This window comes from Taurulus bubalis (genome assembly GCF_910589615.1).
Source record: "Taurulus bubalis genome assembly, chromosome: 5".
Lineage (NCBI taxonomy): Eukaryota > Metazoa > Chordata > Actinopteri > Perciformes > Cottidae > Taurulus > Taurulus bubalis.
Genome location: NC_136593.1, coordinates 8,539,553 through 8,561,162, shown reverse-complemented (window position 1 = coordinate 8,561,162; position 21,610 = coordinate 8,539,553). Strand labels below are relative to the sequence as shown.

General features: G+C 42.0%; 1 protein-coding gene across 1 annotated transcript in view; it reads left to right on the top strand.

Moving 5' to 3' along the window:
- asic1b (acid-sensing (proton-gated) ion channel 1b) overlaps positions 1-21,610 on the top strand; it is a gene marked incomplete at both ends in the record, with an annotated part of 145,521 nt that overhangs the window by 111,063 nt on the left and 12,848 nt on the right. Inside the window, 2 exons of the mRNA XM_079217946.1 lie at positions 12,417-12,567; positions 17,379-17,506. Of these exons, the coding sequence (XP_079074072.1) occupies positions 12,417-12,567; positions 17,379-17,506 (279 nt within the window). The remainder of the gene's footprint in view (positions 1-12,416; positions 12,568-17,378; positions 17,507-21,610) is intronic.

Genomic DNA, 21,610 nt, shown 5'->3' with positions numbered 1-21,610 from the left:
AGAGACAGGAGGTAGTGACAGAGGTAGAAACTAGATTCAACAGATAGTGGGAAAGGAGGAAGGTCGGGAGGGGAGCTTGTTGCTCACCTTGTGTCATGTAGTTTGACTCACCCCACCCCACATCCCGACGCAGAATGACAGTTTGATTTACTGCCGAGTGCCTCGACAACCCAGAGCTCTCACAAACAAAACCCTGTGCCATCAGTGCGTGCAGTCAGATGCACAGAGCGATGTGGACCCAAGGTTTGTTTACCCCTCAGCGTCCTCATACACCAGAGAGGGTTTTCATGACGTTTCCTGTTCAGATTTGTTGATTTGTGGTCTCAGCGGCTCTAGTTTCAATCCACAGACTCAGTGGGTTTCTTTTTATTCTATTCTATCTTTACGTGACCATATCCAAAGGTAGATAACAGAACATGGATACACCACAAGCATGCAAATGTAAATCTGGATACCTTGGAAAAAAGAGAACAGAGAGGCTCATGAAAAGAGTAAGAGAAGGAAATACATACAAATCGCATATGCGCATTTGTATGTAGCGCATGTGTGTAGCCATAAATGCATTAAAGGTCAGAACTATCCGGCAGGTAGCTCTGTGATGATTTCTCAATTTTTAATTTGCTTAAATACTGAAAAAAAGAACTACAGCGTGACATTTTGCCCTGTGCATGGCACACACTGCATGCCAAAAAGTGTAATCCTGCCTGGCAGGCTAAAACCACTGATAAGATGTGACGTCAAGTAGCAACTTTTAAATGTCGGTGCTTGTCGGTGTCTTTGCGTTCATCTTAAGTTGGCTTTTAAACATTCGCTGATTGAAATTGAAGTTTGTTTCTCATTTAGAGGAACTGTGAAGGCAAAAATCCACTGGAAAACATATAGCCATCAACTGATTACTCTTATTCACATTCGCTCCTCGCGATCAAGCAACTAATTCTCTGTGGTATTTAATGGCCTGCGATGGAAAATTCATGACATCCGTATGCAATGGATGCTGACATTTGCGGACCTAGAATGTTTTCGTAATTACATCCCTTTTTGTTTCCTTGTAGTGCTGCTGACAAGTCTGGACTTTTAAATGTTTCTATGTCCCCATCAGCTTTATGTTCATCAGCTCAAGGATTTGTCTCCATAACGTCATTGAAATGACTCTGCAAAAGACAGATTCACACCGAAATTAAGTTGAGGCTGGTTTTGATTATAGTAATGCCAGATGTTTATTTCCCTTCAAGGCAACGGCTTTCTGAAGCTCGGAATCTTTAATCTTTGAAGAAATAAGTAAGCAGCCGTTTTATAGACTCGAAGATTCTGCTATGGAAGTATACACAGCACTGGAAAATCAATACGTCTCTAAGCGAAAGTCTGCATTTTTCCACCCGCCGCTGGTCAAAGAAACAGCTCTTTTTAATGGGATTTTTTTTTTCACTTCTCTTCATTGACTCTTGATTGAATCGGTGAAAGATGAGTTCGATACTGTGTCGCCCTTATATCCATTTGTGTAGTGGTGGTTTATTTTAAGAATCAGTCAATCAAACAGAACATTTATTCACACCTCAGATGCGTAGGTATTAAAAGACTTAAGATACGTCCCTGAGGTCCCCTAACAAATATCCTTGTTTGCTTTCATAATGTCTTCATTAGTGAAACTCTTCAACCGCAGTTTCATAGCAACGTGCATTCGTAATTCTGTTGTTGGTACACTTGCTATTTGATTGTGTTTCTCAAGTCAGTACATCGTTATCCCTTCACCCTGACGGATTAGCTTGTTGCTCTGAGCCTCTCCTCCGAGTGTCTCTGTTGATGAGCTGGCCGGCAAAACGGGGTCAAACAAATGCTGCTAAAGGCCAAAAGCGTCAGGATCTATTTCTGCTCTGTTCAGACGCACCGCCCACCAAATAAGGGAAGTTCAACTTGAACAGTAAGTCTCCAGTTTGCACCGGATCTGTCATGTTCTCTCACTTTCTTCCACTCCCGTTCACAGGTACACGGTCTTTCTGCGCATGACACACAGTTAATCAAGCACATATTGATTTCCATGGTACAATTCTTGAATATGTCATTGTTGGTATCCCACCGTGAAGCCACCGTGGGACCGCAGTTGAGTAACCGTTCTCCATGACACCATCGCCCGTTAAAACATGAGTAATCGCCCAAGTAGAAGACTTGATCGCCCTCAGGGGGGGCGTTATGACGTGTGTTAGAGTGTAACGTATGAAGGATGAGTAAGAAGGCCGTATCCAAAAAACATGGGGAGAGATTAATCTGCTGCTGGTTGCCTGATCTCATCTGTTCATAGTGCTCGACTCTCCTGTCATGTACACTCTATGTGCACTAGCATGTAGTCTGTGGGTTTATGAGGTGTAGTACAAAAAGAAAAAGTCTAGATTCTCCAAGACTCAGACCAAGTAGGAAGTACTCACAGTCCTGCGATTATAGTTCGCCTTACCACAATCTTTCCCTCACTTAAACCCAGTAACACAATCTTCTCTTCACCTAAAGCCTTGGTTTCCCTCATAAAAGGACGTCTACACCGACAACTGCGGACACCACAGATGCTTAGTGGTTCTGTCTATACTGTCCGCTTTGTTGGACTTGTTTCACACATGCGCAAGTCCGTGTGGTCACAACAAATTTGGGGTACGCGGACTACCGCACAGAGCGTAGGCATACATCCTGTGATGACAAGATTGACGTTACACAAAGTCTAACTTCAGCTTAAAACATTCCTTAATTGCCACACACAAACAAACATAATACACGACTATTAAAGTAGAGCTTCTTTACAACTTGGATCTCTCTTTTTTTTCACAATGGAACAAGAAACAGGAGTGGCCAGATGTTCAGACGGGGCTTAAAAAACACCGCCAGGCCCAGCTGTATTAACCTGCCAGTGGACCCCAGGGCAAAGTGGAGCTGATGACTTCTCTCTCTCTCTAATGTGTTCAGCTCCATGCTGAAGTACTGCCTGAACCCCGGTGTGCTGTGTGGAAATATTATTTCCACGAAAACATTGGGACCCCCTTCAAGACCTCATGATCAGGCGCTACAGCAGGACCCACATTAAGACCCTTATTATGTAACTCAATACATCATGCTTTGTGGTGCATATTCTTAAATAAAATTTGAATCATTTTGACATTTGGACAAACCATTTGACACACAGTTAAGTTGTCAAATGTGAATTAGTGACAATACTTGCAGCGTTAGTGGGTGAGCTAACAGCTAGTCAGTCACATTAGCTCTCAGAGCTCCCCTCTATTTACATTAAATGTATTCAGCTTTCATCCAAAGCAACAATCAGTGGATTCAACCATGTGGGTACAACCCGATCGACTGATGGACTTCAAGCGTTACATTTAGAGACAGTAGTAGATAAAGCAGTTGTATTTGATCTCTACTGGACTGTTTACTCCCTCTTGGACCTTTGTTCAACACTGTACACCATTTTTAATACTCATTGACGCGTATTGTCTCGTTAGCTTGGTCACTAATGAGGCAATAAGCTCACACAGTTTATTCTAACGAACTGTTTGTACCATCGACATGTCTTACAAGCTTTTAATCTGTTTTACTCGGCGAAGGTTATATAAAGGTAAAATGGTCAGAGTTCACCAGAAATGGGGAAAAAAACATTTAGTGCAGATTTACTTCACCATGAGAGCAAAGCCACTTACAACTAATTATGTTAGAGTGAAGTTAATTGAAATTTTGCTTTTTGAAATGCTGGGAGCAGTTGCCCTCTATTGTGTGGTTGGTTATCCAACCTCCCACCCACGTTAGCCAAACGTCTTTGAAGGAGATGTCGAACGTGAAAGGCTGTCGATTCTAAACATCCGTCACAGTTTAACATCAAACATTTGGATTTACCATATTAGTAGTTATGCAAATTGTTCAGTGTGTAATGAGGTGTTATTACATTTTAGTTGTTGTCAGTTTCTCTTTTACCTCCAAAGAAAGTGTTTTAGATAATCTGGCGAAAAAGTGTGTTATTACACTTACACATACAACCTGCCTGATGGTCTGACTGTTGGAAGGACTTTTCATTGTTACCATGTTCCCAGAACTCAGCAATTACCTGAGTTGCAAGAAAACTTCTCCTTATTCATGCTCTCTTTCTTCTCTTGCTCACTTACACCATTTTCTTCTCACCACCTTCCCCCAAGTCACGCAGTAAACCACACACACACGCACACACACACACACACACACACACACACACACACACACACACTCATGTGCCAAAAAGTAGGAGCAGACAGAGAAAATTAGGCATGCATGTTGTCCAGCTTTTTCTCTGGATTGGAACACTGTGTGATGATGACCAACCATGCATGAACAACCACTTAATCAACACCCCAGAGAGAGAGAGAGAGAGAGAGAGAGAAAGAGACGCAAAACATTTCGTCAATGATGCGTTCCAGCCAACAGGTTTCCCTCCAACTGTGCAGAGAAACAATTCAATCTAAGTTAGACTCTTTGGGACGTTGGGAGATGTTTTTAAGACGTGCAACATGATTTGCATTTTACCAGAAGCATCTTGACCTTTTTGTTTTTCCACATGAACATTTCACATCTTTCACAGAAACACGTCAGAGACGTGTGACAGCCGGGAATGTCAACTACTTCGCTGGAACCGGAGTGTTGCCAATATAACGCCCAGTGAATGTGTTTTTTTTCCTGCACTGCAATAATTAAGATTCAACTAGTGGAACAGTAATGAAATAGACTACAGTCTCCACAGTATGGTCCTCTGATGCAGCGCTCGGTTTTGAGGAAGAATACAAATTGTGAGCCAGGAGGGATTACCACCGTGTGTGTGTGTGTGTGTGTGTGTGTGTGTGTGTGTGTGTGTGTGTGTGTGTGTGTGTGTGTGTGTGTGTGTGTGTGATGAGTTTAAAAAGGGACTCAAATGTTCTGCTGAGGCCAATGACTTTATTCAGTACAGTACTGAGCAAAGAGAGAGAGAAAGAGAGTGTGTGTGTGTGTGTGTGTGTGTGTGTGTGTGTGTGTGTGTGTGTGTGTGTGTGTGTGTGTGTGATGAGTTTAAAAAGGGACTCAAATGTTCTGCTGAGGCCAATGACTTTATTCAGTACAGTACTGAGCAAAGAGAGAGAGAGAAAGAGAGTGTGTGTGTCTGTGTGTGTGTGTGTGTGTGTGTGTGTGTGTGTGTGTGTGTGTGTGTGTGTGTGTGTGTGTGTGTGTGTGTGTGTGTGTATGTGTGTGTGTGTGTAGGTGTGTAGGTGTTGGCTGAGGTTGAAGATGGGGAAAGTAAGGATCAAGATTGGGAGGCAGAAGACAGAAGAGATGTGTACTCGCAATATGAATGTGCATTTATTTCGATCTCCAGCAACTAACGACTTACAATTTTGATGAAATAATCCGTTTGACTCCTGTTGCTGCACAGTCGGGCACTAAATCATTCTAGAGAACTTCGCACCCCCAGGAAGCGTTGTGCGACTAACAAAATACCCCCCCATCACCCACAAGATGCTGCTCAGAGAGGAGCTCTCTCTCTCTCTCTCTCTCTCTCTCTCTCTCTCTCTCTTTCTCCCTCTCTCTCTCTCTCCAAAGTCTCTGAGAAACAGCAGCCATCTGCGAGCGCAGAGGCTCATTCACTGTGACCACAGCGGCGCCGGTGTAGAGGAGCGCGCACGAGCCTTTCTCCAAAATGTGCCAGTGCGACTCAACGGGATCGAAACCGAGACCGGGCTCCCTCGCCGAAGCCGGCAAGCTCTTCTTGAAACACACCACCCTGCACGGCCTGAGGCACATCTTCCTCAGCGGCTCCTACCCCCGCAGGGTCGCGTGGCTGCTGGCTTTCGTGGCCGCGTTGGCTCTGCTCTTCACCTGGTCCTCCAACCGAGTGCGCTACCTGCTCTCCTCGCCCGTGTACAGCAAGGCGCACATGGTGTACGCCAAGCGGCTCGTGTTCCCCGCCGTCACCATCTGCAACCAGAACCTCCTGCTGCCGCGGCGCATGAAGAAGACGGACATATTCAGCGCGGGAAGGTGGCTGGGGCTCTTCGGGAGGAACTGGCAGGTCTCCCCCGCTGCGAGAGAGGCGCTCACGCCTCTGGGGGACGGCGGAGGAGGTGAGCCGCCCTGGTCCCCTCTGTCTCGGATTCTGGACTTCAACCACTTTCTTCCTCCCCCCGCGGAGTCCCAGCCGTCCATGAGGCAGCTGCTGGACCGGCTGGGGCACCAGCTGGAGGAGATGCTGCTATACTGCCGGTACAAGGGAGAGCTCTGCGGGCCGCGTAATTTCAGCACCGTGAGTGTGTCGCCAAAGTTGAATTCATTGTTTTCAAACCCCCTCCTCCCAACAGGTTGATGTAGCTGTTAGAGGTGGATGCAGTTTTTTTTTCTCCTTTCGATTACTGGGTTAAGTCAGGAGGTGAGCCATTAGTAATTGCATGTCTCCGTATAGCTTGTGTGCGTTTGCGCGGACGGATATGGACTCGTGAAGTGATTCATTTTCTTTGGACACATGCAGTCCAGCAGGCTGTACACACAATGCGCATTCCTCCGCTCCCTTCCGTGGTAATGAGAAGCAGCTCACTCCATAGAGGCTTATGTTGAAATGGAAGTATCCTGGGTTGTATACTCTCTATAGATTTACTTTACATAATTGGATTCAAGCTCACAGTCTATGTCTCCTGTCAATTTAATACATTGACTGAATTGACAGGACTGGAAGTGTTGTTGTGATATTTGCATTTAAACAAAAATATTATTGGAGTTCTTTGTTATTCTCTCTCTCTATCTCTCTCCCTCATTTATTCCCCTTCTCTTTTTGTTTCGCCCATCGACACTATGGAAAGTTATGACACCAAACAGTATCAGAAGTCGAATCCCTGGAGATGATTGCGGTCACTATATGGTCTGGACCGGGTCCCTCTCTTCTCGTCTATCACTGCTGGATCAATGTGGTTACAAGCCGATGCCCGCAAGAGACCAATTTACCCCTAATGAAGACTTTTGATTAATTTAGCGAGGCTTTACAACAACAGTTAACGCTGGCCTCATTGGTCAAATGCAGCCACATTGATTCCACTCCATCATCGCCAGCGTCTCTCTCTCTCTCTCTCTCTCTCTCTCTCTCCTCTCTCTCTCTCCCACCTCATTACCCAAATTTGTGTTTGAAACACAGTTTGATGTTGGGAAATCCGTTGCCGTTTAGAACGGGGCTATTTTATGTTTTAAGGGAAATGAATAATTTGCTTGCTTCTGTTGCAGCCCTCAGTCTCTGTGTCAAACCACGTCCCCAAAATAATGCATCAAACAGAAGCATTTTTCTTCTTCTAACAAGTATATATATATGCAACCCATCTGGAACCTCAAAACAAGTTATCACAGTCAAACACATGTCTCCCTCCCAACATCTTTAGAAACGCTTCATCTTGTGCAGAGCATTTTAAAGGGTGAACAAGCAACAGCAACCTATTTCTGAGATGAAAATAATGCTGAGGTTTGACTTTTGGTGATATGTGCTTGTGCGTGGATAATCGATGATGCCCTGCTCGGCCTCGGGGCGGGCAACAGGGCCTGTCGCCGTGAGACGGACCAAAATAATCACATCACATCACACAGAAGTGAGGTGTGGAGGAGGAAGACGAGCCCGTCTACACACAATAAGTTTCAGGATGTATTGACTTTTTGAGCTGGAACTCCCCATGTTGCAGAGTTGCTCTTGAAACTATAAATTTGGTCCACCGGCCTTGTTGATCCATCCCTCGCTGCATGCAGCTGCTCCATCCTTCTGTATCTGTGTTTTAACATCACACCGTGCTTATTTATCATCACGCGGGTCTCACCTTACTCGTAGGTCTCAGACATTGATTTCAACTACAAAATCCATCCGAGAACACGCAGTCAGCCCGAGTCTCCCTGCACCCTATTGATTGACAGCGTTCCCTCTTAAATCTGATAAGGAAGTCCAACTGAAGGTGTATTTACTCCGTCTGGACACTCAGTGTAGTTGTTTTTTTTGTCGATTTGTGGATGAAATGTTCAGAAAGAACTCCACGCTAACACTAAAAAGCACCAGCTTCTGGAAACAGTGGTATTTTTGCTCTTCATCTGATATAAGTAACTGACCAGACAGTATAGTTCAAGTTTACAGAATAGCTACAATGATTTGTCATCAGAGATGAAGTTTCCTCCGTCTAAAACAGTAATATTGAACTGTTTATATATTGAACATATTGATGTTTTGGCTACTTGGTGGTGGCACAACAAGTTATAAAGTCCAATATGTTGCTCATGTTTTGCTCTCCACCACCTCTTGAGGTAAATATATGACACTATGACTGGCTAAATGTGCCACTTTGACGATGTCACTAATCACTAACTTTGTGTTTGGGGCTTGACAGGAAAATCACTCATACCTCCATAATGCAGTGCGACCATACGCATTTTATTTAACAGGTGTCACATCTGCTCTCTGACAACTAGAGGCATTTTTTAGAAAGTGAAGTACAACAGGTGGACAGAAAAACCTCAAATATAATCTCACAATGTCTCATTTCAACATCCTTTGGGGCTTTTGTGAGTATCACAGTCCTCAACAGCAAATTAAAGTGTGTTCAGTTGCCATCAAACTTCCCATGATTCTTATCACCTCTGGGACTTTTCATCCATATTGCCTTCAAAACGTTGAGGTTCAAAGTTCAATCTTGACTTTGAAACAGCAGTTTGCAAAAAATAAACTCCACAAGAACTCAATTGGATTTGAGGTGAGATTATTTTTGAGAGGTCTGAGAAGCTTGCACTAGTATTTGTTGAGGCTGTTTTAGAAGTTCAAATCTGTGGCATGTTTTTATTGTTTGTATTGGATTGTATTTCAGCGTAAAATGAAGTACGCTGTAACACATGCCGATAAAGTACAATGACAGAAAGTGAACACACCAGAACAGTAAATTGCCCCACTTCATTGTTTAGTCATTAATTACTGTGTTTGCTGTTGTAAATTAATTATATAGTACATAACATATAATTAGCTTTAGCAAATCGTATTTTTAGCTGAGTTGATTCAGTCAATCTTTCGTTTGTTTTTGTTGCTGCGGTAACAAGTCGCACCATCGTGCTCAGCGCGGATTTTGAAATCAATAAATAGGGGAGAAAGTGGTTCCCTGGCAACTTTAGGGAACAGCTTGCATCCTTGTCATATTGTCATGTGAAGGATAGCTGAGGGCCATCTCAACAGTCTGGGGTTGTGTGTCTGAATTATTCATCAAAGAAAGAGACAGTGACATTTCTACACCCTGTGAGAACGAGAGAGGGTGATGTCTCTCTCAGTGTTTTTCCTCCTCTGAGGGGTCGGTTTAAATATTTAATTCCTGCGTTTACAAGTTCAGAAGATACAGCGGTTTTCACTTTAAATGCAATGTATATAGGGCTCAGCGTGGAGCTCCGATTTATCTCCTCAGAAAAGCTGCTGAGCCATCCCATATATTTGCTCACCCCGAATGCTAAATATATTTGAGCAATAAGGTAATGCTCACAAGTTTTAGTGTTTACCATCGCTGTGTCGAGCCATTCAACACTGCTCCGATTGCTCCACTTTAGAGTTCTTTTGTTTTTCACGATGATGGGGCTTCTGCCGCGTGTAAAAGGTTGAATTTTTTTCCCCCGCAGAAGAGCTCCTGTTGAATTGTGAAAACATATTTGTGGAGTTGTTATGCTGCACAAACCGCTCCCGACAACACGGAATAAGACAGACGGGCTGTTCCATCGTCAGACATCAAGAAGCACGTTGAGTCTGAGCACCAGCCTCAAAGCTGCAGAACACAATGAAAGATCCTGACTCCCCAAGGTCACGAGCGGCCCCCACCGCTGCTGCTCTTTACTCAATACAGCCAGCACAATCTCCTGGTTACCACAGCAACTCTGAACGACAGGCCTCCTGTATAGTCAATCACCACATTATCAACACAAACGCGCAGATGGCGAGCAAAGGGTGGCTGCAGACGTGCATGCAAAAACACTGTACACTCTCTCCCCGTGTGTGCTTGCTCATTCATACTCTTGCACAAACGTGTGTGCATCGGCACGATTACCAACACTGTTCTTTTGATGCATATCTGCCAAATGCTTTTCTGTTTCCAGTGCGAGTGGCGTATCCTCTGCCGCTGAATGTTCAGCGTTGTCTCCTGAACAATCAGTCATTGTTATCTGTAAGCAGGTGAAAGCCGTGGAAAGAAATTGGCTCAAGAATTGTCTGGTTTTTGTTTTTTTTGAGTAAAGTTGGCTGTTCTCATCGGGAAAATCGGTGCACGTAAAAGTCTCAGAGACCTTTTTTGTCTGCATCCTCATCATCAGGTGTTTTTGTGCAGGTGGTGCCTGGATATCATATGATTCCCTTTCCTTTTATTCCAAAGAGTAATGACAAACAGTAATCTAATTATAGGGAGAGGCGAGAGGGATTTCAGGGGCATTTTATTGATGTCTGTATCATATCCTGCTCTGGAGTCACTGCACATATAGGTGGGTGTTGCTGACACGGTTTCAAACTCAGTTTTGCCACTTTCGCACTTGAAAGGTCACATCTTATATTGTGACCAAATAAATATTAGGAGGCTTTTTATTACATTTCCCCACTATGTGTCTTGAAAGCTCCCATATAACCGCACCCTGGGAGGCAATCCATTGTGATTTCCGCTCCATTCTTTCCCAGACACTTGACTGAACAGAATTCCCATAATACAAACTTTTTCTTTGTGAGACATGAATGCAATTTATTTCTGTATACGTGCATCTGGTGTTTGTGACATTTGAATAATTTGTCATGAAGTGCTAATGTCTGACTCATAACTAATAAATGCCTCGTTTGTTTTTCCAAGGTCATCACAATAAATAAAACAACGTCTTAGCTAAAATGAAAAAAGCACTTTGTTCAAGTTATCTGAGTTGTGATGAAGTTATTTGTCCCGCTATCTCACAATGACGGCAAATCTCTATTGCATCTGTTGTATTGTATCTCTAGTAGACAAAGAGTGGAGGACACAACGGGGGCTTATTTCAGTTATTACTTTTCTGCTCCCATTGTCATTTCTTCTCTTCGAGCCCCTCCTCCTCTTCCCTTTACCATTTCCTCATATGAATGTCAAAATGTTGAAGGTTAATGATAAGTTAATTGTGGGCGAGGAAGCTTTGATGCAGGACTCACAATCATGTGGCTTGACAACAAAGTAGAGGAACGTTTTTATTTTGGATCCGGGCCATGGCTTTTCAATTCCTAATGTCTATGATTCAATTACACATCCATTAGATCGCTGGCAATCATGTCTTTGCCAATAGATCAGAGTTTTTTTTCCTGGTGCGCTCTGTCGTAGCTCTCCAGTATTACCGTTCGGTGTATTCCTGATCCACCACTAATGAGACAGAAAACACTCCAGGCATGTAATCCGAAGGCAGGTATAGTTAGGATGTGATGAGGCTGCACCATGTTCATTGCTCTCCAAGTTGCAGCTGCAGATTTGTGTTATACTGTGGAGATAAAAGAATCACTGGAGCATGTTTCGCTCGCTTGATCTGGCCTGCTCGTTTCAAGATGTTTCTAATGCAGTTGGGAGAGAAAAAGAGCAGACTTTTTTATTAAGTATATTCTATGAACCAGTCGCTTTGTTTTGAAAATCTATTAGTTGCGGCCCAAGATTTGGTATTCATTAGCGCTGCAATATAACTATTTTTAAATAATCAATTGCTCTCCGAATTTCACAAAATAGTAAACCAATTCCCAATTTTAATATCCCAGTGCCCAACAGTCCAAAACTGCCAAATAATAATTGTACTATAATATATGGCAAATAAACATTTAGGAAGCTGGAACCAGGAAATGTTTGGCACTTTTGCTTGAAAAATGATTTGCTGTTTAATTTTCTGTCAACTGACTAATTGATGAATTGACTAATTGCTTTAGCTCTAATGATAATCATCGCTCCGTACATAAAAACAGAAATAATTACCTTCTCTTTCATGTAAACAGTCTCAAGCTGGAGTTCTGGGAAGAACGTCAATCTCTTTTGGCAAGATTTACTTCGATGCCAGAATTCATTGTTGTTGTGTGAGGATATCCCACTCTAAAAATAAAAGTCATGTCATATTCACTCAAGCACACACTGTATCATGCAGCACTGAGAGGGATGAAGGCTCGGTTTGTCAACAGCGTCTCAACACCGAGACCTCTGAGGTCTGCGGCTGACAGCATACCGATAACCGGTAACGGTGCTTCTCAGCTGCTTCTGAAACAATCACCTCCTCCGCACAACCTTCATCTCCACTTTTTTTACGGGATTTAACGCTCACAGCTGCAAGCTGAGATCTTCCACTTATCGGTCAGAACTGCCGCCTTTCTCTCCTGTCGTCTTGTTGTGGCCAGGTATCACTAACACCACTGTCTCTTTTGTGTATTTCAGATATTCACGCGCTATGGGAAGTGCTACACCTTTAATTCAGGCAAAGATGGACAGCCCCTCATGGTGACGATGAAGGGTGGGATGGGCAACGGCCTGGAACTGATGTTGGATATCCAGCAGGATGAGTACTTGCCTGTATGGGGAGAGACTGGTAAGCTTACCTTGAGGATGCAGCACATGAAACATCCCGCTCCCAGTACTGAAGACCTCAGCTAAAACCACAAGATTGCGGTTTGTGTTTGCCCTTAAGTGAGGTCTCTGAGTTTAAAAGAGATAATTCTTTTTTTATACCAATTAAACACCAAAGTAACTGGTTATTTTCAGTGTTAGTGCTCTATCCTCTCAGGGGGGAAATCATATCCCAGGGCTCTCTAATCCCTGAGCTTGAGGCCTGACTGGCTGCTGTATTGCACTATTGATGTAACTGTGAAACCCTAAATCCATTTAGTGTAGCGAACATGCATACTTGAGACCAAATAGGTTAAAGATAAATTGTATTTATAGCAAATGTATGGTAAGTTATGGAACCTGAAATATGAAATATTCTCTGAAATGTTCTCCACACTTTCATTAGTTATGACTGATGAGCTTGAAAATGACACGCTCTGAATATTTGAAATGCACTCTGTTCACTGGATGTTATTGACTAATCTTTATAAGGACAGATGGATATTGATCAGGAACATTTTATGTCATTGTAGGATAATTGTATCACTTGTCAGCTCGGCTTCAAGTCCACATGAATAAACCAAGAGCAGAACCATTTGCCAGATATGAAATCAATAGAGGCTACAGGCTCTTCCATTTCAGAGTCGACCCCTCATCCATACAGTTGACTCCTCAGTGACGCTCCAAGACCCCCTGAAACTTTGACTTGAATGCAGCTGCATATGCGGCTGTGTGTTTGTATCAATATTTGATATACTCTAGGCAATGAATGAAAAGAGACAGCTCAATATGGTCACAGAAACACACTGCACATGATCATCATAAAACATGAAGCAGAACACTGTGCCTCTAATATATGAATATAAAGCTGCATCCAAGCCTAAATGATTTAAAGATATTAATATTTAATGCGCTTTATGTAAGGTTATTTAATGATTAAACTCTTTTCCAAGAGAGGGTGTGATGGAAATCTAAGGATGCAATAACTGCAATGCACACACATTTACTTTACTCCCTTTTCATTATTCAATTTATTTTAATATTATTTAATGATTGTTTATGTTGTTGTCAGAGTTTATTTTTTTAAGGGGATTAGTTTGCAGGTTTTGTCATTATGCCAAAATGATGCAGATTGGCCATTGATTAGTCCTATTATAACAGCATTTAGTACCTGTTAGTTTCATCTGGCTGGATGCCGTGTCATGCATAACATGCCAGTTCAAACACCTGGGGCCTCTTTCTCAAAGCATGGAAGTTCTGAATGTGTGCGTAAGAGCCGTGCGTATTTATCCAATAAGTACACGCACAACTTCACATAATGAACAATGATGAATCTAACCTATTCAACCACGGCCTCGTTCCTGTAGAGGCTCATTTACATACAGAAACACCTCCAGAATGCCAAATATGGTCAACACTTCCCTCTGTAAGTCGTTCTAGCCTTAATAAAGAATTACTTTAATTTAGAGTTACTGTGAACAACAGCAACAAACAAGAAAGCGCTGCCCTTGGAAAGGATTTTTGATAAATGAATAAACATGATTAACTTCAAACATAGATTACAAATTTACTCTTAATTTGCTTCAGTTTCAGTATATCAGATACAATATGTGTTTGTTAAAACAATGGATGGATGGAATGGAGGATCAATGATCTATCAGATGATGAGGACATTTACAGACCGTGTTGAAAGCACCGCAAGCAAACATGGGCTTGTAAACTCGGTACGTGTTCCCTGACCGTGACGCTGTACTGCTCTTTTGAAAGCTTTTTGTTCCCCATTACCCCACTATGTACTGCCCACCTGTGGAGTTGCCACAGTGACAAAAAGGCAGCATAATGAATAATAATAATAAAATGTTATTATTTTTCTGCTGGTTCACCCTCCTCGGCCTGTTGCCCACTCTCTCGCTCTCTCTCTCTCTTCATCCGCTCATCAGTCTGTACGAGCTCTTCATCCATATACTCTTGCTCAAATATACAGGCGGCCATTGAATTCAAAGACCTCCTTTACGTTGTTCAAATAATTCAAACAATTAGCCATGACATTGATAATCCTTTAGATAACTCTCTTTACTGGCAGGCACTTGCAATTTCTGAACAAGACTTCTCACTGAACAAGACTTTTTCCATAATGTTATCAGACACTTTATATAATCTAAGAAATGTACTTCTACTTATGATACTTACATACTTATTCTTATGATAACAATCAGGGTGGAGAAAGCCTGTCAGTGGCAAAAACAAGCACTTTTAGTGGATGCAAATTAGCGCTGCCGAAGTGCCCAAACATGATAACATTACAGTCCGTGAGCTGCAGCTCTCTCACTCAACACTGCCGTCCTTATTAGTCAGTTTGACACAAAAACATGGGAAAATAAGGCTCAGGTTGAAAAATATCGGAGTTATCCTTTAGAGCTCCAAGAAGCTGCAGCGCAAGCCAAATGTAATATGAAAACTTCTATATAGATGTATATGCAGGTTATGTAATTCTATAAACGGTATTATTTCAGCCCTTCTCCCTTGCTAAGCTTTTCCATCTCCCTACCTGTTAGATGAGATGGAAAAGCTTGGCAAACTAAGATGCTAATTTAACAGCATGATTGGGGATATTACAGTCGAGCAAAGTTAATGTATTTTTTACAGACAGATGCACAGTCTCTTGGCACACCTATATAATATTTTTATTTTTTTTACTTTTTATTTTCTTATTTCTTTGTTTTTGTATTTTTTTTGTATCACCGACCGACCCCTCCAACCCCCCTTAATATCATAAACAGATCCTCTGGATCTCCTATAAGGTTCCACAGTTAAGTGAGAAACCAGTGGACAAAACAACATTAATAGGCAATAATAAAATAATTCATAAATAGTTTATGAATAATAATACAAATATGTTGTGGATGTTTACAATCTATCAATTATTTACAAGTGTGTATTTGTGTAACACAAAGGGTTTGTTGGTTCTCCTGGTCAGAAGGGGTTCTAAATGTACGCACATTATATAGCACAGGAAGAAAGATTAATAAAACAGATTCTGTGTGATGAAATCAGTGTACGCATGGTTGAAGCGCAAAACTGTGAGTGATTCCATCCATCCATTTTTCATGCCCACTTATCTCCTTCAGGGTGCCATGGGGCTGGAACAGGTTTCAGCATGCATTATGTGAGAGGAAGGTTACCCAGGAGCCTATGAGCGTTTCTAACACATGTCGACACTAACTTTCACACATACAGGCGATGTAAAGCTTTTACTTCACATGAAGTGTGAAAGGAAACAAGAGCAATCAGAGGAAACCCAGGCAGACGTGCAAACTCCTCACAGAAACAACACAGCTGGGCGCTTCGATTTCAAACCCCATCTTTCTGAGGCAACAGTGGCAACCCCTGAGACCCTGATCAAATAGTTCCAAGACCTCAGCGTGACGATTACATAGAGACATCCAAGAAAATGTAAGTGCGCAGGTGTAATGATGTAGTTTGATAAGAATGGGATTCCCTGCAGTCTTTCACTGACACGCTTGGGATTTTCTTGTGAAAACCATAGCAACGCTATGTCTCCAGGCTACATTTACTTTTTTTCTTTCAGATTTAATGCGTAATTGTTGCATATCTGAAATTATTTCACAGCAAAGCACAGGCCATGAAATAACTTTGAGGCAGCGTGACATGCTTGCACAGCGTCAAGTCTGATTTCCATTTTGTTGCAAGGTTCCGCCTGAATATCATTATTCCAATTGTACAAAGATGACAGATGGCAATGACTTAAAGATGACATGCGCGTTTGCGAGCAGGAGCTTGGGCACTGCTCGCGTATATGTTGCTGCTCCAAGCCTCAAGCATTAGTCTTGGTATCGGCGGAAGATGGCTTTGTGTCGAGTCTCAGAAGAGCGATGTGTAACAGTTAAAGTCTGTCGCTCCTTGTCGTGGCTCTCGTGCTGAATTTCCGTCGCATCCCTGAGCTCCTTAATTGAAAACAGCAAGAAAGCCTGGCACTTAGAGGACGAGGCCGTGTGACAAGCAGGGAGGAAAGATGGCAGGAAACAGACATTCCACTTCATCCCCGAGCCAACACTCAAAGGAACTAAATCTCTTGAATCCAGCCTGCCATGATAAGCAGATCCAAGCCTCAGACAACGTGATAGAAATATGTTTGCACAAGTATAGACTTGAGTCGCGATGTCATTGTGATGTTCCCCCGATGTCAGTATCAAAGAGGCCCATCTGCTTCATTTAAAATCTATACAGCAGTGCTGTAGCAAAGGAAGCTGTCAGCTGTATTGATTTTCCCTTTATCCTCATCATCATTTATTTATTTATTTATTTATCCATTTACCCCTGCAGTAAATATGATTTCTGTGGGGCGTAAATTGTCATCAACCAGTAATTATTTATCATTCCACTATATATTCCAGCAATTTCGAACTCCTGAATGACCTCAATGTGATCGTCATCCCTCGGAGAACATAGATGTAGCGAATGTATATTCCACTCCAGGAATGTTTCTTCTTCTTCTTCTTCTTCTTCTTCTTCTTCTTCTTCTTCTTCTTCTTCTTCTTCTTCTTCTTCTTCTTCTTCTTCTTCTTCGTCAGTGATGTTTTATAAATTCACATGTGTTTATTTCAATGTTTTTAGATCTTGTTTTTCACTCACTGACTGAAACATATTCCACCGCTGCAAAGCTTTGTCTTTGTTTGATTAGTAACAACTGCTGCTGGGTAGATCATGTGGGCCGATGTGTGCATACAAATCATCATCCCTGTTGTAAATGTCCTAACCTCTTCTTGTCAACAGACGAGACATCGTTTGAAGCGGGGATCAAAGTTCAGATCCACACCCAGAATGAGCCGCCGTTCATAGACCAGCTGGGCTTTGGAGTGGCGCCGGGGTTCCAGACCTTTGTCTCCTGTCAGGAACAACGGGTAGGTCTTGAGAAAGATGACAGAAATGAAATATAGAAAGTGCGAGAATGTATCTCAGCACATTTTGACAGGGAGAACATGTATGTCAGTATTGGCCTTTTAAAGTTGAGGGAGGCGATATATATTTTTTAAAGTCTCCTGTCATCATTGGACAAAAATACCATAATAACCTTTTCAGCATACTTTAATTCACGTAGTCTGAGAGAAAACTAGACTTCTGCACCTCTTCTTAAGTCTGTTTTTAGGCGTTAGAAAATCTAGACCATTACGGGAGACCAATCACAGATCATTTCAGAGAGAGGGCGTTCCTATTGGCTGCCCTACATATACAGATGTGTGTGCACAAGAAGACAGACGTATCAAAAATATTGAGAGAAAATGTTGCTCATAGTTTAGCCTTCTGCTCAGGGCTTCTAGAGCAGTAACTCATGGCATTCATCCATTTCTCACCATCTTCCACATAAACTCAGCTACGGGTAGAAGACATTTTCTCTCCATCTCTCTCGCTTAACTTAAATTGCCGCTTAATGGGTCATAATGGGGATGATGTGTACAATAAAGGACTGGTACTCGTACAGATTACTGTATGAAGCATGTCTCGGGTGGGAGGGGTTTAGGACGGGTGTATTTCCACATTTTGGTGTGTGTTTTGTTTTGCACCCCAAAACTGCCCACCTTGGGGTATCACTTGAAATGAAATATGCTGAAAGGTTATTATGGATTTTTTTTGTCAATAACCCCCATCTTTAATCTAATTTTGAGAAATTCAAAGAGATTAGTGTCTGCAAATAAAATACTCACTTGTATACTCCCAAAAGTATACAAATACAATACAAATAACAACAACAATAACTTAAAATATTTTGTATAGGTTGTTTTTCCAAAACATTACAAAGTTCTTTTTGAAAAAAAAACATAAGAAAAAGAACATAACAAATGAACAGTCTCTCAAGTTTTAAATCGAGATCATGGGACTGATAGCGAAAGTTTTCTTGCAACTGAGTCTGAATCTGAGGTTCAGGGCAGTTATATACCGGCACAAAAACCCACAAATGTATAAAGAGTTATTGGATACATAATGTTGTATGTTATCGCCATTGACATGAAATAATATTTATATTGTTCTGCCAAGCTTTCTTATGGCTGTGAGCCAGGTCTTGAAATAGAAACTGCCAAGAGTATATGTGTAGGTAGCTTTCTGTGAATAATTACTTCAATAGCAATGCTGCTCGTCTCTCTTCAGTCCTGATAGTATTTACTAAATAGGAACAAGCAATTGAGACCATAAACTCAATATACCCTGCTTTAGACTGTACATCCCCGAACAATTACCGCCTGACAATGCTGCCAGTTTTTCAATGGTCAAAAGAAATCTGATAGCTTTTTGATCCCAGATATCTGGGAACCACCTTGTCTCGTGTGAACATACATCAACTCATAAAGTGAGTGATCTATCTTTGGATCATTGTGGGTGTTTTGAGGCTTTCAACTTCAGACATCCCGCATGGCCCAGGTGACCTTACCGGGCTTGATCAAGCCCTGGACTAGGTCCCAGTACCACTCACACTCTACTGCTCACTCCCCTTGATTCTCAACCATCTGGAGGATGTGATGCCTCTGAGGCTCTCCTGATGGCTCTGCCCTTGTCTGCCCTCATCACTCCCAGCAGTACTGAACACTCACAGTCAGTAGCTCAATCATTTAAAATTAAACAGTGAGCACAAGCTCCTCAGTCAGTGAGCTCATCAGAAGCCCCCTCTGTGGTTGAATCCGTGTTGAGGCAAATGGGACACATTCAGAATGTAGCTAAAGCTCCACTGAGGGATATTTATATCAGAATTTTGACTCAAACGACTCCCTGTAATGTGAAAAAGTGGCTCGTGCTGAAACCCTTGAGATTTATAACCCATCTCTCTGCTCTACACAGACTTGCACTTCCTGGACCAAACACAGACTGCATGGTTCATTATTTCTTCCTCCATTACAAACATATCCAAACATTAACCTGATAATCAAACTGATCATAAAATGGAAGGTTACAGAGGATAATTGAATACCTGTACTTTACTTTAGCATTTCCACTAATACATCACAGCAGTTCAGAGGCAAATATTGTACTTTTTACTCCAGTTTGACACCTATAGGTTTACATAAAAACATATGATAAGCTATAAAAAAACAACGCATCGTGAAAGATTAAACCAGTTCTCAACCTTTTGGGCTTGTGACCCCTTTCAGAAACAAGCAGTGTTGAGTTTGGCCCCGTTGTCACATTTCAGAAGTCTCTGAGTTGTTAGCAGTTCAACCAAAAATTATTTTACAGTATTTTACAGACAATTCCAATAATGAATATAAATTTGTGAGCAGATCTCTTTTAACCATTTCTCGAGCCCTGAGACTTATTTTGTGACGAATAGTTTACGAATAGTTAGGAACCATTGAACTAGTTAAAACTAGCTCCACCTCAGCTATAGCAGTTAAATGCTACTTCATCATTGTTGCATCATAATTAACAATTTAATAGTAGCATATAATAATCCATCACAGAGGACATTTTCTGCAAAATGTTGACCTATTTTTACATGCTTAAATGTTCAAAGAACAAAATATCTTTTGCATGCTGTCTGTTAATATTCACCCGTTTCACAATGTATTATATTGACTACTTAAGCTCTGCTCCTTAAAAAAACTAGCCTGCTTTAAATGGCTTGAGAAACAAATATGGTGGACCTTTGCTAAGGTAGCAATAACGCCATCAGATGATATTGCGTTATCAGCTGTAACGACGGTATGAGAGCAGTGCAAAATAGTATAATATATCTGGATACTTCTTCCACCACTTAACAAAATGTTTCCTTAATCTGGGTGTTTTACAATTGTCAGGTGCAGGTGCATGTGCCTCCGTAATTGACCCACGGAGGCACATACCCGAGGGAGTTAGCACCCTAACCGGCCCTGTTCAAGGCTCTTATTGGCCCCTTGGGAGTTGAAATAAGGCGTCCCAGCGCAGCACTCTCAGGGCTGTGATGGGTTCTGAAGGACAAATGCTTTTCCGCCTTCACGTAAAGAAGGTTAGAAACATAATTCCAGCTGGGAATCAATCCTGTGTTTCACGGAGAAGGCAAAAAAGTCTGCCTCGGACCCATCAATAATGTGACTTTTCTTTCAGTTGAAAAGGCTGTTTTGTGAGCCGGAAATTGAACACTGAGCCCTCAGACATTAACCACCTATTTACCAAGCCCAGAGTGCAACTGAAAGCCATGTTCATGTTTGTGGGTCCTCGGAGACCTTCAAACATGAATCAGTGTGTAGTTCTGATCGTTACTAACTTGAGGCTGTAACATTATTATAGATATTCAAACTTTCTCCAGTCAGCTTTTGGAAGGCTGTTTTGCTCACTAAAAGGAAATGTATGTCGGTTATTCCTCTGAAGTGTGAATAATTCTGCAAGCATACAACCAGACAAATCATATACTCTGGCCCCTAATATGCTACAGAACCATGCATAATGAATGGAGGACAGAAAGGGATTTGGGAGTGATCTCAGTCCTTCCACGTCCACAGTACCAGTGAGTGTGTTCCAGTGTCGCCGGGCTGCAGCAGGATTTTGCATGCTGCCAATGTAGCGTCTGCAGGAAACTGGCCCTCTTTGTTTTTCTCTATTTCTCACAAGCTCTCTTACTTTTTAACTTTCTAACAGTCATTACAATTTCTCTAATACGATTCCTCTCTCTTTAATAAGATCCCCCCTTCTCTCTGTCTATCCCCCTCCCTCTCTATTTATTTCATGGGCTGGCAGGCTCTCTCTTCATTAATCTAATGCAGTTTGAGCCCATTTTTTCAACTGCCGTCTTCAGCAGTCCTGTAGTGTAAAACTGTCCAGTTCTTTTCAGCCTGCCAAACTGTCACTCACCATGTTCCCACAAAAGAAAAATCTGCAATTTCTCCCTACTTAACATAAAAAGCAAAACGAACAGAATGTTTCTTCCCAATTTTGATTGTCCGCGGGGACTCTTTTGCCTTTACCTTTTGTTTCTACAACCTACCCTTTCTTTTGCACTCTCTCACGTTAACAAAAGGGGGGATTGTTGTTTCAGTCATGAA